The sequence below is a fragment of the Fringilla coelebs genome (assembly GCF_963513975.1).
Source record: "Fringilla coelebs genome assembly, chromosome: 21".
Classification (NCBI taxonomy): Eukaryota; Metazoa; Chordata; class Aves; order Passeriformes; family Fringillidae; genus Fringilla; species Fringilla coelebs.
The window spans coordinates 4,537,314-4,555,093 of record NC_140047.1 but is presented as its reverse complement, the minus strand read 5'-3'; the positions used below and the strand labels follow the sequence as shown (position 1 = coordinate 4,555,093).

General features: G+C 45.7%; 1 protein-coding gene across 1 annotated transcript in view; it reads right to left on the bottom strand.

The window, feature by feature from the left end:
• Positions 1-17,780, bottom strand: part of PAPPA (pappalysin 1) — a 173,628-nt gene that overhangs the window by 67,100 nt on the left and 88,748 nt on the right. The window contains exons 8-10 of the mRNA XM_084219498.1: positions 16,703-16,831; positions 15,035-15,126; positions 2,523-2,719 (exon numbers count right to left, since the gene is read on the bottom strand). Coding sequence (XP_084075624.1) covers positions 2,523-2,719; positions 15,035-15,126; positions 16,703-16,831 — 418 coding nt within the window. The remainder of the gene's footprint in view (positions 1-2,522; positions 2,720-15,034; positions 15,127-16,702; positions 16,832-17,780) is intronic.

Sequence of the window (17,780 nt, the reverse complement as noted above, 5' to 3'; positions counted from 1 at the left end):
CAGCCTCACACTAACAAGTGATGTAAGAGCCATCTCAAACTAATAACTAAGTATCTAAGGAAAAGCCAGCTGCAGACACGGGCAATGTCTGCAGTGAACTGAGCAAAGGGGTCACAGAAACAGCCCTACAAAAACAAGAAATGCTCTCCAGCTTGTGCTTATCAGCAATCCCCCAGCAGGTAAACAAGGCACATGGGCAGATATTGCTGAGAGATACCACAACAACCAACCAACTTGGGATGCAAACTCCTCAGAAAAAGCCTTGACAGAACTATGACAGTCATGCAGAGAACCTGGCGTTGAGATATCTAAGGATGAGAAACATTTTAAGTCAGGACATGCTTAAAATGTTTTAAAGCGCCTTGAGAACGCTGGGGCAGGGATGAGAGGCGGGGATGGCTGACAAACAGGCAGCTTATGTATTCTGTACATTGCTGGGCACTGCACTCAAACATATCTTTCATGGCATTCCTGATGGGAAGCCAACACAAATACCACTCTGATTAATCAGGAAGCTACCCAGCAACAACACGAAAAGTTTGCACAAGACCAACGAGCACACAACCTACTCTGAAAGGTATCTGGGTGAGGAAAGGTGCTCTTTTCATCAATACAGAAAACCCCTAAGGCTCAGTGCTTGTGCAGATAATGAAGCCAAACATGTTTACACACCAGTGATCATTACATGCAGCGATTAGAGGAGATCTTAGGTTAATTTTCATCTCCACAAGCTAACAGACTGATGACCTGCTGCCCCACCTAACCTCTCCAGAGTGACAAGTCAGGTGCTTTCCCAAGACAACTGTCTTGTTCCTGGGGGAAACAAAAACTTTCCCATCATCTATATGATTAAAAAGGTCAATGAACCCCATGCACTCAAACTGGTGTAATAGGACCAGCTGAGCTAAAGCAAAAATTCTTTTTGCTGGAAGTAAATAGCGCACTGTTATCTCCCCAGGGGCCAGGCAATAACAGGAGGCATGTTCCCATTCACTCTGCCAGTGTGTGATATGCCACTGCTCTGCCTATAAATACAGCAGGTTTTTTTTGCCTTTTTTTTTTTTTTTCTAAACAAGGCTGTGACAACTTCATCTCATCTGGGTACAACAAACACGCCTGAGTTGTGGCTACACAGCAGGGCTTTGTGTTGTGTTGTGTGCATGGTGGTGGTTTTTCCACCACAGCACCATATGTTACCTACTGTGTGGTGGGGCTGAGCTCCTACCAGTGCTTCAGAGAAAACCAGGGTAGCTCTGGAGCAGCTGCAGGGGGACAGAATGCCTGGGGACAAGCCCAAAAAGCAGCACCTGAGTTGGAGCCACTGGCCTTTGGTCTGCACAGAGCTTGAATGAGAAAGGAGTTGTGAAGGTACAAGCAAGGGTCCACAGGAAAGTTCCTTTTACAGTGTGAAATAATAAAAGATACAATGACAAAAAGTCAATACTGGGCTCGGGATTCTGTCTTGATTCTCTGCCAGCTAACCATGCTTTGTGCATTTAGAACTGACCTGGTCATTAATTTGTTACAGACTTGTGCAATGTGAGCAAGGCCAAGTCTCTTGCATAAAAATGTTTTCTCTTGCAAGCCAACTGGAAATGCTTAACATTTACTATTCACAGAGAGTTCTGCTTGTCATATCTGTGACACGGCACTCCTCTCTGCACTGCCCACTCAAGACACCTCTTGGATAATTAGATTCTTAGAAAAACTTTTCTGCATCCAACCAGAAGTCAGCCAAAGTTGATTAGTGTGATAAGTTCTCTGTCTGTAGTAAGGGATAACAGTGGGGGCTGAAGGAGGAATATACAAAGCAGCTCTAACGTATGAAGATCCTTTCCCTCTAAAAATCATCAACAAGCAATGTGGGCTTTCCCAAATCAGGATGCATCTGAACTGCTGCATCTGCATCATGTACAGCTCTGTTTTCCAGACACCGATCTAATGGTTTTTTGAACTCATTTTGTCTCTCAAAGAGACAAAAGGTAAAGTTATGGTAACTGGAGCTATTTATGTTACAAAGGAGACATAGGAGAAGGGGGTTAAAGCTAATGAATGGCTTTGGGAATGGACAGGACCTTTCTCAGAATAGAACAATAGGGTGCTTTTATGGAACTGGGAGGCAGAAAACACAAAACTATTAAAAAAGAAAGAACACTCTTTTGTATTATTCGGCATTAGCCTTCAGAACTCATTGCCACAAGCTCGTTCCCTGTGCTTGCTGTGAAGAGCCCGTCTATCTCTGAGGTGATGATGGTTGGGAGAGGTGACTCCTGCACAGCTCATTGAATCAACCCAGCCACAACTTCAGCCAGTTCCAGTTGGGTGACTGGCACTGAATTTCAACTCACCACTACTAATCAGGCTCAGAAAGAGAGAAGCTGCTGCCAGGGGCCATCCTTGGTGAAGCAACAAGTGAACAGGCAGGGGTGAGAGCACCCCTGAACGCTGACCACTGAGCTCCACCTGAGAGCATTGCTCCTTGCTGGGCTTCCAGGAGAGGAAGAGGAACACGCTGTCCTTACCTGGGTAGCTGCTGGCTGGCCAATGACCACCCACCCTGGGCACTGCTGGTCGCTGTGGTGTGAGACAGAGACGTTGGAAGCCCACTGATCCAGGAAGCCTTTGGGAGTGTAAACGCCGCAGTCTTTGATGCTGGTCATTTGCTCAAATTCCTCGCAGACTCCATCGCCGTCGTGGAAATAGCACCTGCTGGGCTCATCTGCAAGGGGAAACAGAGAAAACAAACTGCACGTGTCTGCAGGGTAGTTCCTAGGGCCTGATAGCATCAGTGGTCGTGTATCTGCCGTGTCAGGTCACCTTGAGTGGAAGCATTGGTCACTTCTAGGTCATACCGAGGTGATTTAAATACAGCCAAGCAACAATAGACAACTTTTGTATTGGGCAATTCCCTGAAGATATTTCCTAATGTTAGGGGGGTTCTGCTTATTTTCATCTATCTCCTTTTAAAAGAGATAGAAGAAAGCAGGGATAGAAAATAAATAGAGAGGCAAATGTGGGTGTTGGCATAATTCCACCAGCTGGGATGGAAAAATGCCAGCGGAGGGTTTGGTCTAAAATGTTTCCCTTTTTGTTTTTAAAAGATATCTGCAAATCAACAACAACAACAGCAACTGTGGCTGTAGAGATGGTGAAAACTGCCAAGTTCACAGTTGTAGTGACCAAAGGGCCAAACAGATCTGTTTATCCAAGGCAGATACAGTACACACAGTGTGAGGGTGAGTTTGCCACATAAACACACAGCTTCAACCAACATGACTCAGATTTGACCTGAAAGGATCAAAAGCAGCAGGAGACTTTATTATCCTTGCCCATTTATTCTGTGGCTTCTCTAATGAGACTGCCAACAAAGATGCCAAATTTTTGAGGTTGTTTCTGTAACACTGGCCCATTAAAAACTGAACTGAGATCCATCTACTCTTTTCAAACAGACTGCATAGCAATAATGACTTTCAGTCATTAGAGTACTCTGTGAAATGGAAACCTTTGACCTGTTGGTATCCTATTTTGTATTGTATTATCATTGCCAGTCCCCAGAGGTATCCAGTTCTGACAGCCTGTTGTATTTTTGTCTGGCAAATAAGCCTGTTGAAAAAAATGGTAGGAAATTAGCCAGAGCTGCTAGCTGGACTGATGGAAAGGATCCCTAAGGAGAATCCTGTCGGCAGTACTGGACTATCATGAGCTAGGTGTCAGAAAATCCAAGGGCTGCTCAACTTTGAGCTACTTCCATCTACTAAATCCCCTGTTTATTTTTTCTCCTGGTTTATACAGTGAAATACCATCATGAGCCAGAAAACACCAGTTTATTGCTATTCAATTATTTAATGACTTTCACTCCTTTTCCTCCTGTGCAAGATTCCAGGTCTTTAAAAGGGCTTTAAAAGAATAGAGAAGTCTATCAGGGCAAAATGTCATTGTGGTTTGATTTCATCACAGCCTCTGTGAACAACTTGTGTACATGGATAAATGTAGGAACTGTGTATTTGACAGGCCAGAGCTCTGAGCTGGTGAAAAGGAGCACAAGTCTGGAAGTGTTTCAGCAGTATGAGTGCAGTCCTGAATGAATATTCCCAGGGTGGCCAAATTTCTTGCCCTAACATGTCACATCTTAACATCTTCATTTGTCTGGGAGCCACCAAACACATATCCCACCCCTCAAAGAGCTCAGAGGAGGGCTTGGGGGAGTTTTCCCAGACAAGAGATGACAATGGCTCCTGGGGTGTCTGAGTGGATGTGCTGATGGGCCCTAAGGCAACCCAGCAGTGCTACTCCCATGGGGCTCATTCATCCCTGGGAGAGCCATGCCCTGTGTCTGGCCAGCTCAAGAAATGGGTAGAATGAGAATGTCACTGTGATGGCCATGGAGACAAAACTCTTGGTTCCATCACCTTATCCTTCTGCATCTCCTGTTCTGCTCCTCTCCCATATCAAGGCGTAAGTCAGGTGTCAGGACCTGACTTAGGATACAATTAATTGGCTTACCCACCGTGTCTCAGTTAGAGTGAGAGGCCCAACAGAAATCTCTGAGAAATGTTCAGCCCTAAAAAGACTGAGATCAGCAATCAAAAATCCTCCAAACCAAATGCCAAACAGATGCAAATATGTATTTTTGGAAAAAAAAGCATTTCTTTGTCATTTTATGAAAAGAGGCTTATTTCTGAAAAAAGTGGTGGGGGGATGAAAGGAAAATACCTACCCTGTTAAAAAGGACCTGACCTTCAGCCTATAAACATATGCACAGTCAGATATGCACACGTACAGTGAAACATCACCAGCCTGCTGCACACCCACGCTGACAGAAACACTGACACACAAACGCACGGGCGCTCCCTTTGCACATCCCCGACTCAGCCACCCCCCATGCAAACACCCACTAACTCACAGCCTAATTTTAGGCACATGCATTTAGACAGTGTTTCCCGGCCTTCCCAAAGCACTGACTTCTTTTCACGACAGGCACTGAAGTAAGCACAGCATTTATAGAGCAACAAACTCCTGCACTGGCTCCAAATGCTCCCTCCTAATGCGATGATAAACGTAATGGGCTTCTGATAAGATCATGTGTTTGGGATAAAAGAATACTCAAGGCCTACTTCAGCCCAATGACTTAATTCATACTCACATGGAGGGGAGAGCAGCCTTTGAATAGCTGTGAACCAGGACAGTGTGTGATCCTTACAGAGGCTAATTTGTTCCTGATTATGCCTAAGACCCCAATAAATCTGTCTGCTCAGAGTCTGCAAAACCCGAGGGAGGAACTGAACAGAGAGCCTGAGATGTCTGAATTAAATGGGGGCTGCCTAAATGATTAACCAAGTCCTGCTGAACTGCGCTGTCATGAGCTCTGGAGCTCTGCTGGCCCTGGAGAGCCACCACATCCGTGGGACAGCACCGTGCACAGAAGCTGAGAATTGAGGCACCCACTGTCCTTTGTGTGTTCTGAAAAATGATGAAACTGGCTTTGCAACCCTAGTTACTTTTAAGGAAGATCTGTTGGTCTCACTAGTGACTCAATGTGCAGTGCTCTGCATTGAGGGGAGTGCTGGTGAGAAGAGGGGAAGACCTTTCCTGCCAGTGGGCTTCCCAATTCTGAGTGATGGCAAACAGGGATTGCATTAAATCCTTCCCAGACACAAGGGCACCAACCTTCAACAGCCAAATGTGGTGCATTGCTCTGTGGGCTGCCAAAAACTAGCAGAGGTTCTTCCTTCAGGAGTTAAGCACCAGTTCTGACTCTGGATTCTGCTGGTGGTCTTGGGTGACTGGCAGTTTACATGTTGAGTTTTACATTTTCATAAGCAAAGGAAAGAACAACCAGAATGTTTCTTCCTAAAACTGCCCTTACAAAATAAAAACTAACAGGCTTTTCCCCTTTCTTCAGTGGTGGGAACAGAGCTCAGTTACATTCTTAGAGTCCTACAGGCTCAGAGCCAGAGAGGACAGTGTCAGGAGTGGTGTATTTCTAGGAATGAGTAGCTAATGGCTTTATTCCTATAATGATGCAAAAGGCTTTTTCTGTTCTCTTCTTAACTACTGTGGCACTAAATGCATCTGTGGCCTTGGAAACATGAGCTAATTTTTGTCTCCACAGAGGTCCAGAGGCTCCCAAGACCCAGTGGTGGTCAAGGATTGGTCATGCATGACCTGCACCACGGACTGTGTTCATCAATGCTGCGGACTTTGCACTCCAAAGATGGAGCTGATTTGAAGGAGATATGGAAGAAAGGAACATAAAGGATATCTGATTTATCCTCAAGGAAGAAATGACTTCAAAAAGTTAAAAAGCAGTTGCCTGGAAATCCAGCTGAAATCTAGAACAGTAAAATGTCTGCAGGCATAGCACCTGGCAGCAGGAGGGAGCATCTCTGGGGGATTAACAACAGATGCTGGAGGATGCTGGGCTGAACTTGGGGAACACATTTTCATTCAGGCAGCCCAAGCTCCTTTTCCCTTAGAAAGTTCTTACTGAAGGCAGAAAAACATTAGGGCCAAACCAAAGTTCCTTTCTTGCCCTTGTTTTGGGAAAAGACAGTCTCCAGTTCAGCAAAGATTTCTGTGACGTCTGGGAAACCTTGAAGGAGGCTCTGTGGTAGCATCAGCCTGGAGAAGTGTGACTTGAGGAAACAAATTGGCAAGACCTGTTTTGCTAACTCCTGAAGCAGGCTTAAGATCCAAAATAGTCTTGGGGCTCTTGTGTGTTGCACCAGAAAATTATGCAAACTACATCTCTCCTTCCTTCCTAAGCTGCCTGAGCACAGTGCAAGAGGCAGCTTTTTGTACAGAAATACAGATCCCTCCTCTGGGGTTCAGAAATGAAAGGATGCCTGAGATAACACAGATGGTTTAGTGAGCACTGGGAAGCACCTACAAGAGCAGGTCTGGATAAGCAGGTAGCTCCCCATCTCCTTTACCAGTCTGAGGAGAAGCTGGGAAATCATCAGCAAAATGAGTGAAGCCTTATAGAGACCAGCAGAGATGCAGGATATACACTTATCTGTGATAGTCAGCCTTCCACCTCATGAAATAAAGAAAAAAGAGAGGTAAAGAGATCTAATTCATAGCACAGGGCACATCCTCAAAAAAGGCTTTGAATGTCTGAGCAGGGCTGTCAGAGTGCTGGGGACAGACACTGGGGGCAGTTTCCTGTTTTCAGCCAGGATGCAGTGATTGGCATCAGCATAGTCTTCTTTTGTGCAGTAACTACCATTTTTTTAAAGGCCAGACAAAAAAAAAGGAGTATTTTTAAGATCAGCTGTTTACTTAGGGATGTTTCCAACTATAACAAGCCTCATGCCACATAACTATTTGTCCAGAAAAAAAAAAAGAAAAAAAAAAGGAAAAAAAAAGGGGGGGAGGAGGGGCAAAATTGCAGAAGCATTGTCTCAGAGTAACAAATTCTTGGAACAGAACAAAATTTGCATTTTAACCCCTCAAAGGCTGTCCTGAGGTGTGCAGGCTTTCAGACACAGCAAAGGCCAAATCCCAGGCTCACCAAAGTCAGCAGCTTCTGCAGAAGTAGGGTTTTACCACCACGTCACTTAATCGGCATCTCCAGCACTGGTGTTTATGTTCACACAGAGGAGGAGAAATTTATCCAGAGGTTTCTATCACAAAAAGGGAAATAATTCCACTGCAGATCACATGAACTCGGAGGCTGAGTGACCGCAGAACCTGCTCCATTTATTTCTATGGGAGTTTCACCTTTGGCTTCAGTGGGAAGAGAGTGAATAATATGGCCTGCTTCCAGGATATCTGCTAATCTCTTCTTTAATATTGAAGAAGGCAGAGACAGAGATATTTCCTGCTACAGTAAAATATTCAAGAGTTACTTTCCTTCCTGGATGTTCTGATTGAAAGGAGGAAAACCATTACATGGAGCTTGGGCAGACCTTTCAGAATAAAGTCGCATATCAATAAATGGTGACGTCTTCCTCCAATGAAATAAAACAGACACCTTGGAAATGAAGGCAGCGTGGGTGTCGCAATCTACTGCGGAACATCCAGGGGCCTCGCAGGAGGCTTTCTTTCCATGGAATATGACAATCATGTCTGAGCATCTCCTGAGCAGAGAGGGCAGGGATAATGCCTTTGCAGAGTGAGGCTCCCTGGTAATTCAGCTGCTTGTGGAAATGCATTCCTGGGTGTGACTGGCTTTCTTTGTGTGGTGGGACTCGGCTCCTCGCAATGATATAGCAGTCGGAGCACCAGAATTATGCAATTGATCTGCCTGCTGCAGACAGATACAATTACAATTCCCTCGCAGAGCCCGGCACTGAAATTTGATATTTCACCTCCAAGAACATGAGTCTTTGTCACTTAAGAGAAAGGATATTTCACGTGGCTGGCAGTGGTAGCAAGACCTTGTCTGAGCTGGCACTGCCAAAGTGGCCCTCCACAACCCTGGCAAACAGGAATGGCCAACAGGACCCAGAACAGCCATCTCCAAATCTCCAACCCCTGGCAACCAGGCATGGCCAACAGGATCCAGCACAGCCATCTCCAACCCCTGGCAACCAGGCATGGCCAACAGGACCCAGCACAGCTCTCCCCAACCCCTGACAACCAGGCATGGCCAACAGGACCCAGCACAGCCCTCCCCAGCCCTGGCAACCAGGTATTGTTGCAAGAGCACTAACACATGTGTTCTCTTCCTACGTCACCTTGTTTCCTTCCCTGGATGGTTGGATAAAACAGTGCCAAGAAGATTTTGATATTATGCAGATTTATCAGCTTAACTTGGAAACTGTTCAACTGAAAGTCTTGAGGTTTCTGCCACACAAGGGAGTAACCATTATGACCATGAGAAAGGTGGCCAGCATGGCCCTCTGAGACCTGGCACACTTGACTGGGAGGAGGAACACAAGAGTAAAAACCCAAAGGTGCCATTTCCCAGGGCAAACAAAGTGCCTGTTTGTACATGTGGTTGGATGTTAGTGCAAAGGAAGGTTCTGTGCTCAGCCTCATCCTCTGAGCACAGTTGTTGAGTCACAAAGGATGCTCTCAGGATGGGAGCATGACCAGCTGTGGAAGCCTCTCAGATCCACGGAGAGTAATGTGTGAGGGATGCAACAAGCAGAGTAGTTCTCCTGCTGGACTTTCATTGTAGCTGTGTCCTAAAAACTAAAGCTGGATTGAGCTGGGTTGGAGTCACTGGCCTAGGGAAAAATGCAGGCAAATACCACTCCAGCCCACATTCTCCCCCACAAGAAAGCATCTGTCCTTTGTATTTTGCTGCCCGAGATGTCTGCTCTCTCTGCTCTGTGGCTCAGCTGGCCTTCCTAGGATTGCACTATTAATGATGACAGTCTGAAAATCACTTTAAGAGACTTTACGAGGATGCTGTGATTACTAACTTGCCAAATGAGTGCTTAGACATTTCAGAACATGCAGCCACACTTCTGCAAGCTGCAGGAAACAGTCAGCTTCAAAGTATTTGCCTTAAGCTGAAGGAGTCACACAAATATCATCTGAATAACCCCGGCCAGTAAATTCATGACTATTTGCCATGAAATTCTGTTATAGAACCTCAGCTGCTTTAACAACAGCAGCACTCTTTCCCAAGCTCCTTGGTCAATGCTTTCACCTTATTGATGCCCTGGGAGATGCTGAGTTTCTCTTGCAAGGTGGCTCTGTTTCTCCCATGCTGTTGTTCTACTGAAAGCCCTCGGCAGGGTCAGCCAAGGCCTATTTAATGCTGGTGAAAGAAGGCAAAATCACCATTAGCTGTTGCATGGGGCCACGGTTTGGGCAGCCAAAGCTGTGTTCCTGCGCAGTAGTATGAGGATGGGAGGGGGAGAGGATGGGAGAGCTCTCAAAGCATGCCCACAATGAATATGGATGGTCATCCATCAATTTATTTTAAGCACATTATTTCTCTGTCAGAAAGGGAAAAAAGGAAAAAGAAAGAAAGGAAAGAAAAGACATATAAAATTAGGTTTGTGTCACTCATTTAACACTGCAATTTCCCCAGAGGATTATGCACCAAACAGAGATAGCAAGCTCATGAATATTAATCATTTCCCTGAATGCAATGCAGCCCGCCAAACAATAAGATTAGGGGAAAGTGCTATGCTTAATTTATGGATAATGGGAGAGGTAAAGGATAGAGCTCCCACAAAGGTAAGGCTCACAGCTGGAGAGAGAGGCCTCTGAGGAGGAGGAAGACAGATCCAGATTTGTAAGGTAGCAGAAAAACATTTGGGGCCAAGCAGGAGCAAAAGAAAAGGTGTTTAAAGATCATTGTCAAATTAAAATCATACTTCTCCCTGAATAACCGCTGGTGACTAATGTTTCAAGCATGCCAGAAATTGGTGGTAAATTCAAGAGCTAGATATATTTATTTTCTCTCTGCCTCTGCTCTGTGTCTTTTCTTTGTATTTTATATCCCTGAGGCCCTGATCCCACACACCACTGAGATGTGTGTCTAACCTGAAACATTCCCATTCTTCAGGGTGACCACTCCCATCTGGAAGTCAGTGGAAGCGCTGCCCTGTTTTGCTGTAAAAAGGCTTTAGCCAAGAGTCCCTTATAAGCAAAGGAGATAAACTATAGCAATAATAACACCAATAAGATGTGGCTGAAACCCCTATAAATTACCTGGCAAACTTAAGGGGAGATAGAAGTTCTGGAGCTACTTCCCAGCTGTGTTTCAATGTGTCTATCAGTCTTTACTCATCTCTTTTCATATTACTTTCTCTCCCCCTCCCTCCCTTTTTATTGATCTCTGCATCTTTTTTATTATATCCTTCTCTTTCTTCAGCACTGGTGAGCTAAATCAATGCATAATGCACATCCCACTCCACAAAAGGAATGCAAATGAAAGCCGGGCTCTTTTTCAATGTCCCACATCTATCTGGGTGTGCGGCGCTGGTGTGTGGGAGAGTGCACGCCAAGGACAAGGTGCTCAGCTGTGCCTCAGACACCCATTTCTCAGCACTCCTCTGGGAATGGATCAAGTGCTAAGCCCCGGGTTCCCACCACTGTGAATCATAACTCTTACAAATGGGGTCTGTTTTACACAGGACACGTTGGGTTGAACTTGGCCGAGATCCACGGTAACCGCAAAAATCTGTTATCCCTGGAGTGATCAAGGTGAAAGGGAAGCAGCCCAGAGGTAGGAGAGGGGTGCATCAGTCACACAGACGTGGCTTGGAATCACCTGTCTCCTGCTAATCAAAAGGCAAAGTGAAACTTTCCCCGTGGGACCAAATTCTGTGTGGAAAAGATAAAAATATGCAAAATCCGCTACAGGAAGCGGCCGTGGGTGGGGGGAGAAAAGGTAGAGATGATAAATTTCACAGTGGGGAAGGGCGAGAGTGCTGCAGAACTTAAAAAACGGAGCACTGCCAGATGCTCCCATTAATTAATTAATTAATCTCACTGTCGCTCTTCAGCATGTTGCAGGAAGAAAATGCTATTAATCTTTTCTGTTTTCTGTTGCTCGGCTTTGTGCTTGGAGAAGGCCAGGACAGCCTGACAGTGAGACCACACAGTTTTCTTCCCTGCCTCCCTCCTTCCTTCTCCCGCGCCCCTCCTCCCTGGCAGAGCAGATTGATCCACTGTTATCTGATTAGAGAGGAAAGAAGGAGGAAAAACAAAAGCAAGACAAAAAAATAAAAAGAAGTGTAATTTTATTACAGGCACTAGTGCAAAGTGTCTTGAGAGCCTTGTGCCATTTAGTCAAAGGAAAGTTGGACCAATTAAAAAAGCCCATAAACCCCATGATCCTAAAAGGCAAAGGGAGTGAGAGAGGCAAAGGGACACCTGCAAACAGGCTGCCTCCATCCCTGGAAATATCCAGAACTCAGCTGAACATGACCCTGAGCAACATGCTCCAACTTTGAAGCTGGCTCTAACTTTGAAGTTGGCCCTCCTTGGACCAGAGACCTCCAGAGACTCCTCTGAACCTAAATTATTCTGTGATTCATGGCTCTGAATCTAAAGCCTGGTGGTGCTTGCGGGCTCTGTTGTATTTTTCTCCTACCAAGCGAGGTGACTTGCGTGGTCTCTGCTTTAGGAGGCAGGAGCCCACTTGGGCTTTGCTATCAAACCTCCTCCTCTGGAACCCGCCCACGACGCCCCTTCAGCCCCATCTTTAGCAAACAAAATGTTTAGCAGTTCTTTCCAGCCACGTGGGACCCAATCCTGCAGACAATTTGTGACAAGCATTGCATTCACTGTTGTGGTTAGATTTGCTGAAGTCTAAAGAATGCCTTGTGGTAGTTCAGAAACATGCCTGGAAGAAAGCATTTGCAAGATCAAACCCTGAGGCCCCCGATTCAACAAAGCCTCTGAACATGTGTTTGAGGCTCGCTGAATTCTTTGGTGAAGGGGAGTGATTCCCGGGGCTCTGAAGAGCTACATAATACAACAAGAACATCACTGAAAAAATAACACTCTCTGAAATAACTGCTTGTTGTTCTACAGGATTATAACATGTGTTAGCCTTGTAAACATGGAAATAAATTACGCTTATTTTTCTGTGCTCCTGAAACGGGCACCCAAGAATTCTGCCTTTTCCAGGAAAACACTCCACCAATATCAAAGAAGACTTTTGTTCAGCTTAAGGCAGAGGATTAGGTGTGATATTGTTAGATTGTGGAGAATGCTGAATTTCTGCTCTTTTTTACTATTATTTATTATGTAATATGCACAGCCACTCACTTCCCCAACATCTTTATATTTTCTGGTGAGATTTTAATGCTTGATATACCAAGCAGAATATAAATCAGCAGTGTTCATTTGTCTGAAAGACAAACTGGCAGTGTCTCCTGAGCTCTTGGGGTCATAATTCATGGTGGTCCAGCTACCACAAGAGCCAACAGGATGTGTTTCACAGGTATTAGCTCCTCTGAACCTGTCCTAGGGACCTGAAGGCAGTGTTTGCATGAAAGCAGCAGTGGGGCTGCCCTCACAGACTCTGCAGAAACACTGAGCCCATCACTACCACAGCAGTCACCCCAGCACAACTGTAAAGTCACACAACCAAACATTTTTAAGGTCTCTGTTCCTGCACCTTCCCTTTGATTCAGCTAATTTGATTCATCTGAGTCCCTATATTCAATATTTCACAAGGAATTTGATATCATTTGTTTTGTAATCCAGGATCTGTGCAAACCACAACCTTCCAAAGCCCATGACAAACAAACAACTTTTTTGCCCCTGGAATTCCCCTCTCCTTTCCAACACAAGCAAATCTGAAAACCCACTTCCTCTGTCATGAAGTAGAAAAATCTGTATGTTTTAGTTGCTTCATTTTCTAGTCAGACAGCTTTGTCCCACACTTTCAGGAAGCTCTGTTGCCGCTCCTGGGGTTGGATGGGGGATGAATGGTTGGAGGATCATGGGTGGATGATATGACTGGACTCCATAACCTTAAAGGTTTTCCCAACATAACCAATCCCATGATTAGATATAAAAAGGCATAAAGCAGAGTGTGGCATACCCCTAGGACACCACTGTGTGGTCCAAGGCTTGGGATACCCCATTCTTACTCCTGTCCATGGACTAATTTGGAGCATTTGCAGCTCCCACCCAGCCCACATCACCTGGTTTCCTGGAAAACTGACAGGCACAGGGGACAACCTGCTAATGAAACGCTGGGAAATGGCCAAAGCACAGACCTGGAGCAAGGAATTCAGCCCTGCTGTAGAGCAGGGTGATAGAGACACAACCATCCAGCGCCAGCCCAAACCCTTGCTGGAACCGGCCTCACACCACGCCTGATGTCTGGGGAACCCAAAACATTTGCGTAAGTGTTTATCCCACTTTCAAAATATTATGACTAAAATCTTGCAGTGCTTGAGGCTCTAAGGCAGCAAGTTACTTGAAACACAAATGTAACTTCAAGACCACCAATTGTCACAATTAGCCTCGGCCATAAATATCCCTGATTTCAATAGGACAATTTACATATGTAAATAAGTACATCACCAAATCAGGCCTCAAGTCTCACTCACAGCGTGGGAAGCTGAAGTTAAAATGTAGCTGTTGTGATGAGCCAAGCAGTCCCCAGTTTACCACCCAAGGGAAACATGGTGCCTGTGAGGTCCATTCTACCTTGCTCCAGGCACAAGAGATAATAGTCAAATTGCCAAAAAGAGCAAATTTCAGACTTGCAAATGTTACAGTATCTGCTGAGGACTGATGCCCTGAGCTGAAGGCATGGGGTCACTACATGGGGAAGGGTGTTTGCTTGGGCAGTCCAGAGAAGGAATCTCATAAAATGCCTTGAGAAAAAGCCGACCCTTTATAAACATTAACTTTGGTTCCTGAAGCTCTGCATGTTTTGTTCTTTCCCAGACCTCACAGACCTCTGGACGGAAAAAGCAACCCCATAACCTGGGGTTACTCCACAGAAGGTGCAGTGTAAATTGGTCTCCATTTCCCTTCTCTGTCCCCAGCATTCCTAGAGAGTTTAATAAATATGTAAAGCTCGAAACTGCAGCCCCGATAGCTCGAGCATCTTCCGGCCATTGTGCTTACAGGTTTTGCTAATCAGAGCAAACCAGGCTTGCAAATGAAATCTGATTAAGTAGTTTTCACCTCTGAAAAAGGGGATTAGCCAGACCTTTGATCCTCAGATATTGATTTGCAACTCAAAGGAGGTGTGACCTCAGCTGGACTTGCTTCTGGTCTCAGTCCCTTCCCCTTTCACTCCTCCTCCTGTTTACCAGAAAAAATCAGTTCATGTCTTCTCACGTAGTCAGATCTAAAGCCTATTGAAGCCAGGGGAAAACCACCCACTGACTTCAATGGGCTTTGGATCAGTCCCACAATGGCTGACTTAGCCCTAAGTCCTGGGCTGTTTCAAAGCCAGCAGAACCAATTTCCCATCAAAATGACCAGAAGCTGGGAAGATATGTTCACCTTTCAAACCTACAAATTCCACCTTTTTTCTCTCTCCCATGACAACTCTTCAGCTGGAAATGCTGAGAGCACTGCTGGTTTTCCCCCTGCACTCTGCACTGAGTTGTTGCCCACCGTGGGTCTGAGGGCTCGGAGTCAGACTTACCGATGCAATTAAAGGACAGCTCCTGCAGGCAGAACAGGGAACAGCCATCGCCGTTTATCTTGTTCATGTCATCACATTCTTCCCCCAGTTCTCTGCAGGCAAAAAGCAGTCAGCTGGCAAAGTAGCATCAACCTGACGGTCTGTGCAACCCCACCGAAGAACCCCAAAGCCCTAATATCTGCTACAGCAGCTTCGTGTGCCCACCCCTAAAACAGCTCTCCCTTCCTCCTTAAGGGAGCCTCCTGGCTTCCTCCTTTTCATCATTCCTGGTTCACAGGCTCGCCAGTTCCCTCCTGCACATGTGGATACCACTTGCTGTCCTCTGATGAGGATATGAGCAACTTCCTTCATAGCTGGTGTGGCTGTAGCTCAGCAGGTGGGGAAAAAGAGAACAGGAATCTTTGAAACTCTTTGTATTAAATCTGGAAGGGCCAGACTGTGACCCAGCATGGGAATAACAAGGCATAAAGCCTGGAGTGTGGCTATTCCAGGTGGCAGCACTCGGGGGAGAGCAGCCAACTGGGAGCAGGGGGTGTTGGGGATGGAGTCCTGCCTCACGCCAACCCACACGGCTGCGGCAGCGTGTGGGGAGAAGAGTGGGAGCCAGATGAGAAAGGGGCTGCCACAGCTGCAAGTGGGGCCACAACCAACCAAGCTGTGACACTGTCTGGTTCCTGCTCGCTCCTGAGGCAGCTCAGCTATTGTTTGACACTTGCTGCAAAGCCACAAGTGATGTTTGAGGAATGTGCAAACATAACAGTAGCAGAAAAGTTATGTAAAGCAAAATTAATCTGTCTTTCTCCACCTCTCTTTCCAGGATTGCCCTGGATTCATATGTTGTTTGGTTGTTTTCTTTGCTTTCCTTGCCTGTTGGGCCTCTTCCTGCAAATATTTGCTGCCAGGTATATCATCTGACAGAGTTGTGCTGTGTGATTGCTGATCAGCATTATTTCAAGCAAATAATACTGGCTGGATTAAGCACTTGCTTGTTGTTACTTCCATAGTTTAAATAATTAAATTACCTAATGCCAGGAAGCTTTGAAGCAGCAGCCTTAAGGGCCAACATAGTAAAGGAATAAACTCTCACATAGTTGAAAAGGATTGTTTTACATTTTCAGTGGCCTGGGGACTGGTGAGAGAGGGGAGTTGATTGAGAACATGCAATTCCCAGCACTCTCCCTCCGAGGCCAAATCTATCACTTCCAAATGCATCCCAGCTCTGGTGATCAGTCAAACAAGAGGTTGCACCAGGACCTTGGCCCCAACACGTGGCAGGGTTTTACCCAGCTGCCACACACATGGGACAGCATCGAAGGCTGTGTGAATTTTTCCAGCTCCAGGTCTGTGCAGGAAATGTCACATCCATGTATAAAGATACAGATACATGGGCAAACAGCATAAACAGCACAGAGCGTCCTTGCCTATCGATCCTGCAGTCTGGACTCCATTATCTGTATCTCTGTCTGTATCTCCTGGTGCCAGAAGAGAAGGGCCCACGGTACAATTAAATGTCATCATCCCGGTAATCATCAAGCACGTGAGTCATTATCTGCAGAGGAGAGCCAGCCTAACCTAAGGAGACATCAGAGGTCATCAATTCCTTCCTAGCCTCAGATTCTGGCTGAGGAGACGTGCCCAGATTTATCTGTTTGCTCGCTCCAGACTTACATTTGGATAATCCCATCTCCACAGTATCCACTCCCAGAGATATAAACGAGGGCAGGGGACGGCTCGCTCTCCTCCAGCCCGGACACAACGACCACCTGGTATCTGTAAGTGCTCCCGTCGCTCAGCTCCCTGCCAGACAAAAGGAAAGGCGGTCATTGGTACAACAAAGGCACCACAGCAGCAAAGGGCAGAGAAAGAGGGACTGGAGTGGGGTTTGGCTGCCAAAAAAGCGAGGTATAGTTCAATCAGCTCCTCCCAGCGTTCCTACCTTGGGTTGGGTGTCTTCTTTTTATGAGCACAATCAGCACTGCCTTTGTCTATGCTTGACTTATGCATGACTCTGAAATAGGTGCAGTTCTTGACCACCCGACAGCTAAACCATTTCCTGATGGAAACCATGCATTTTGGTGAGCTGCTGCTTACACCTGCACCCACTGCACAGACAGCAATGCAGTGACACTGTGGCAGTGCCAACCCCCACCATGAACAGTGGGAAACGCTGAGAGCATCCCCAAGAGTCAACAGTACTCCAACACCTGAGGAACCAGCCCTGTGCCTCACTGTGTTCAGCCTTGGACACTTCTGTTCCACATCAAGGATAGTACTACCAGCAAGTCTGTTCATTTAAGGAATTAAAAAAACACTGTTATTCATTATTATTATAAATACTCATTATTTCCTGAGCAGCCCTGAGCTCAATCCAACTGCACCTGGAGCCTGGATTAGTGTAAGCTGAGGATGTTTCAGTGATGGACAAGTAAGTTGTCCACATCACATATGGGCATTAAAACAGAAGAGTTAAAAAGTTGGTTTCTTCCAGAGCAAAAAATAGGATCCACACCACAGCACAGGATCAGGGTATTAGCACTGAAATATTCACAGAAAGAATTAGCAAACTGTTACATATTTATGCAAAGCCATAATTACCTAAAACCTGTGCATCTGTAAATGAGGAATAATATTTTTCATGTGTAATATGGGAATAATATAATCCTAATAAAAATGTTTAGCTCTTTCACAATGTCTTTTGCACTATCAAGACTCAAAACCTTCCTCAAAGAAACTTATTTGTTGTCCT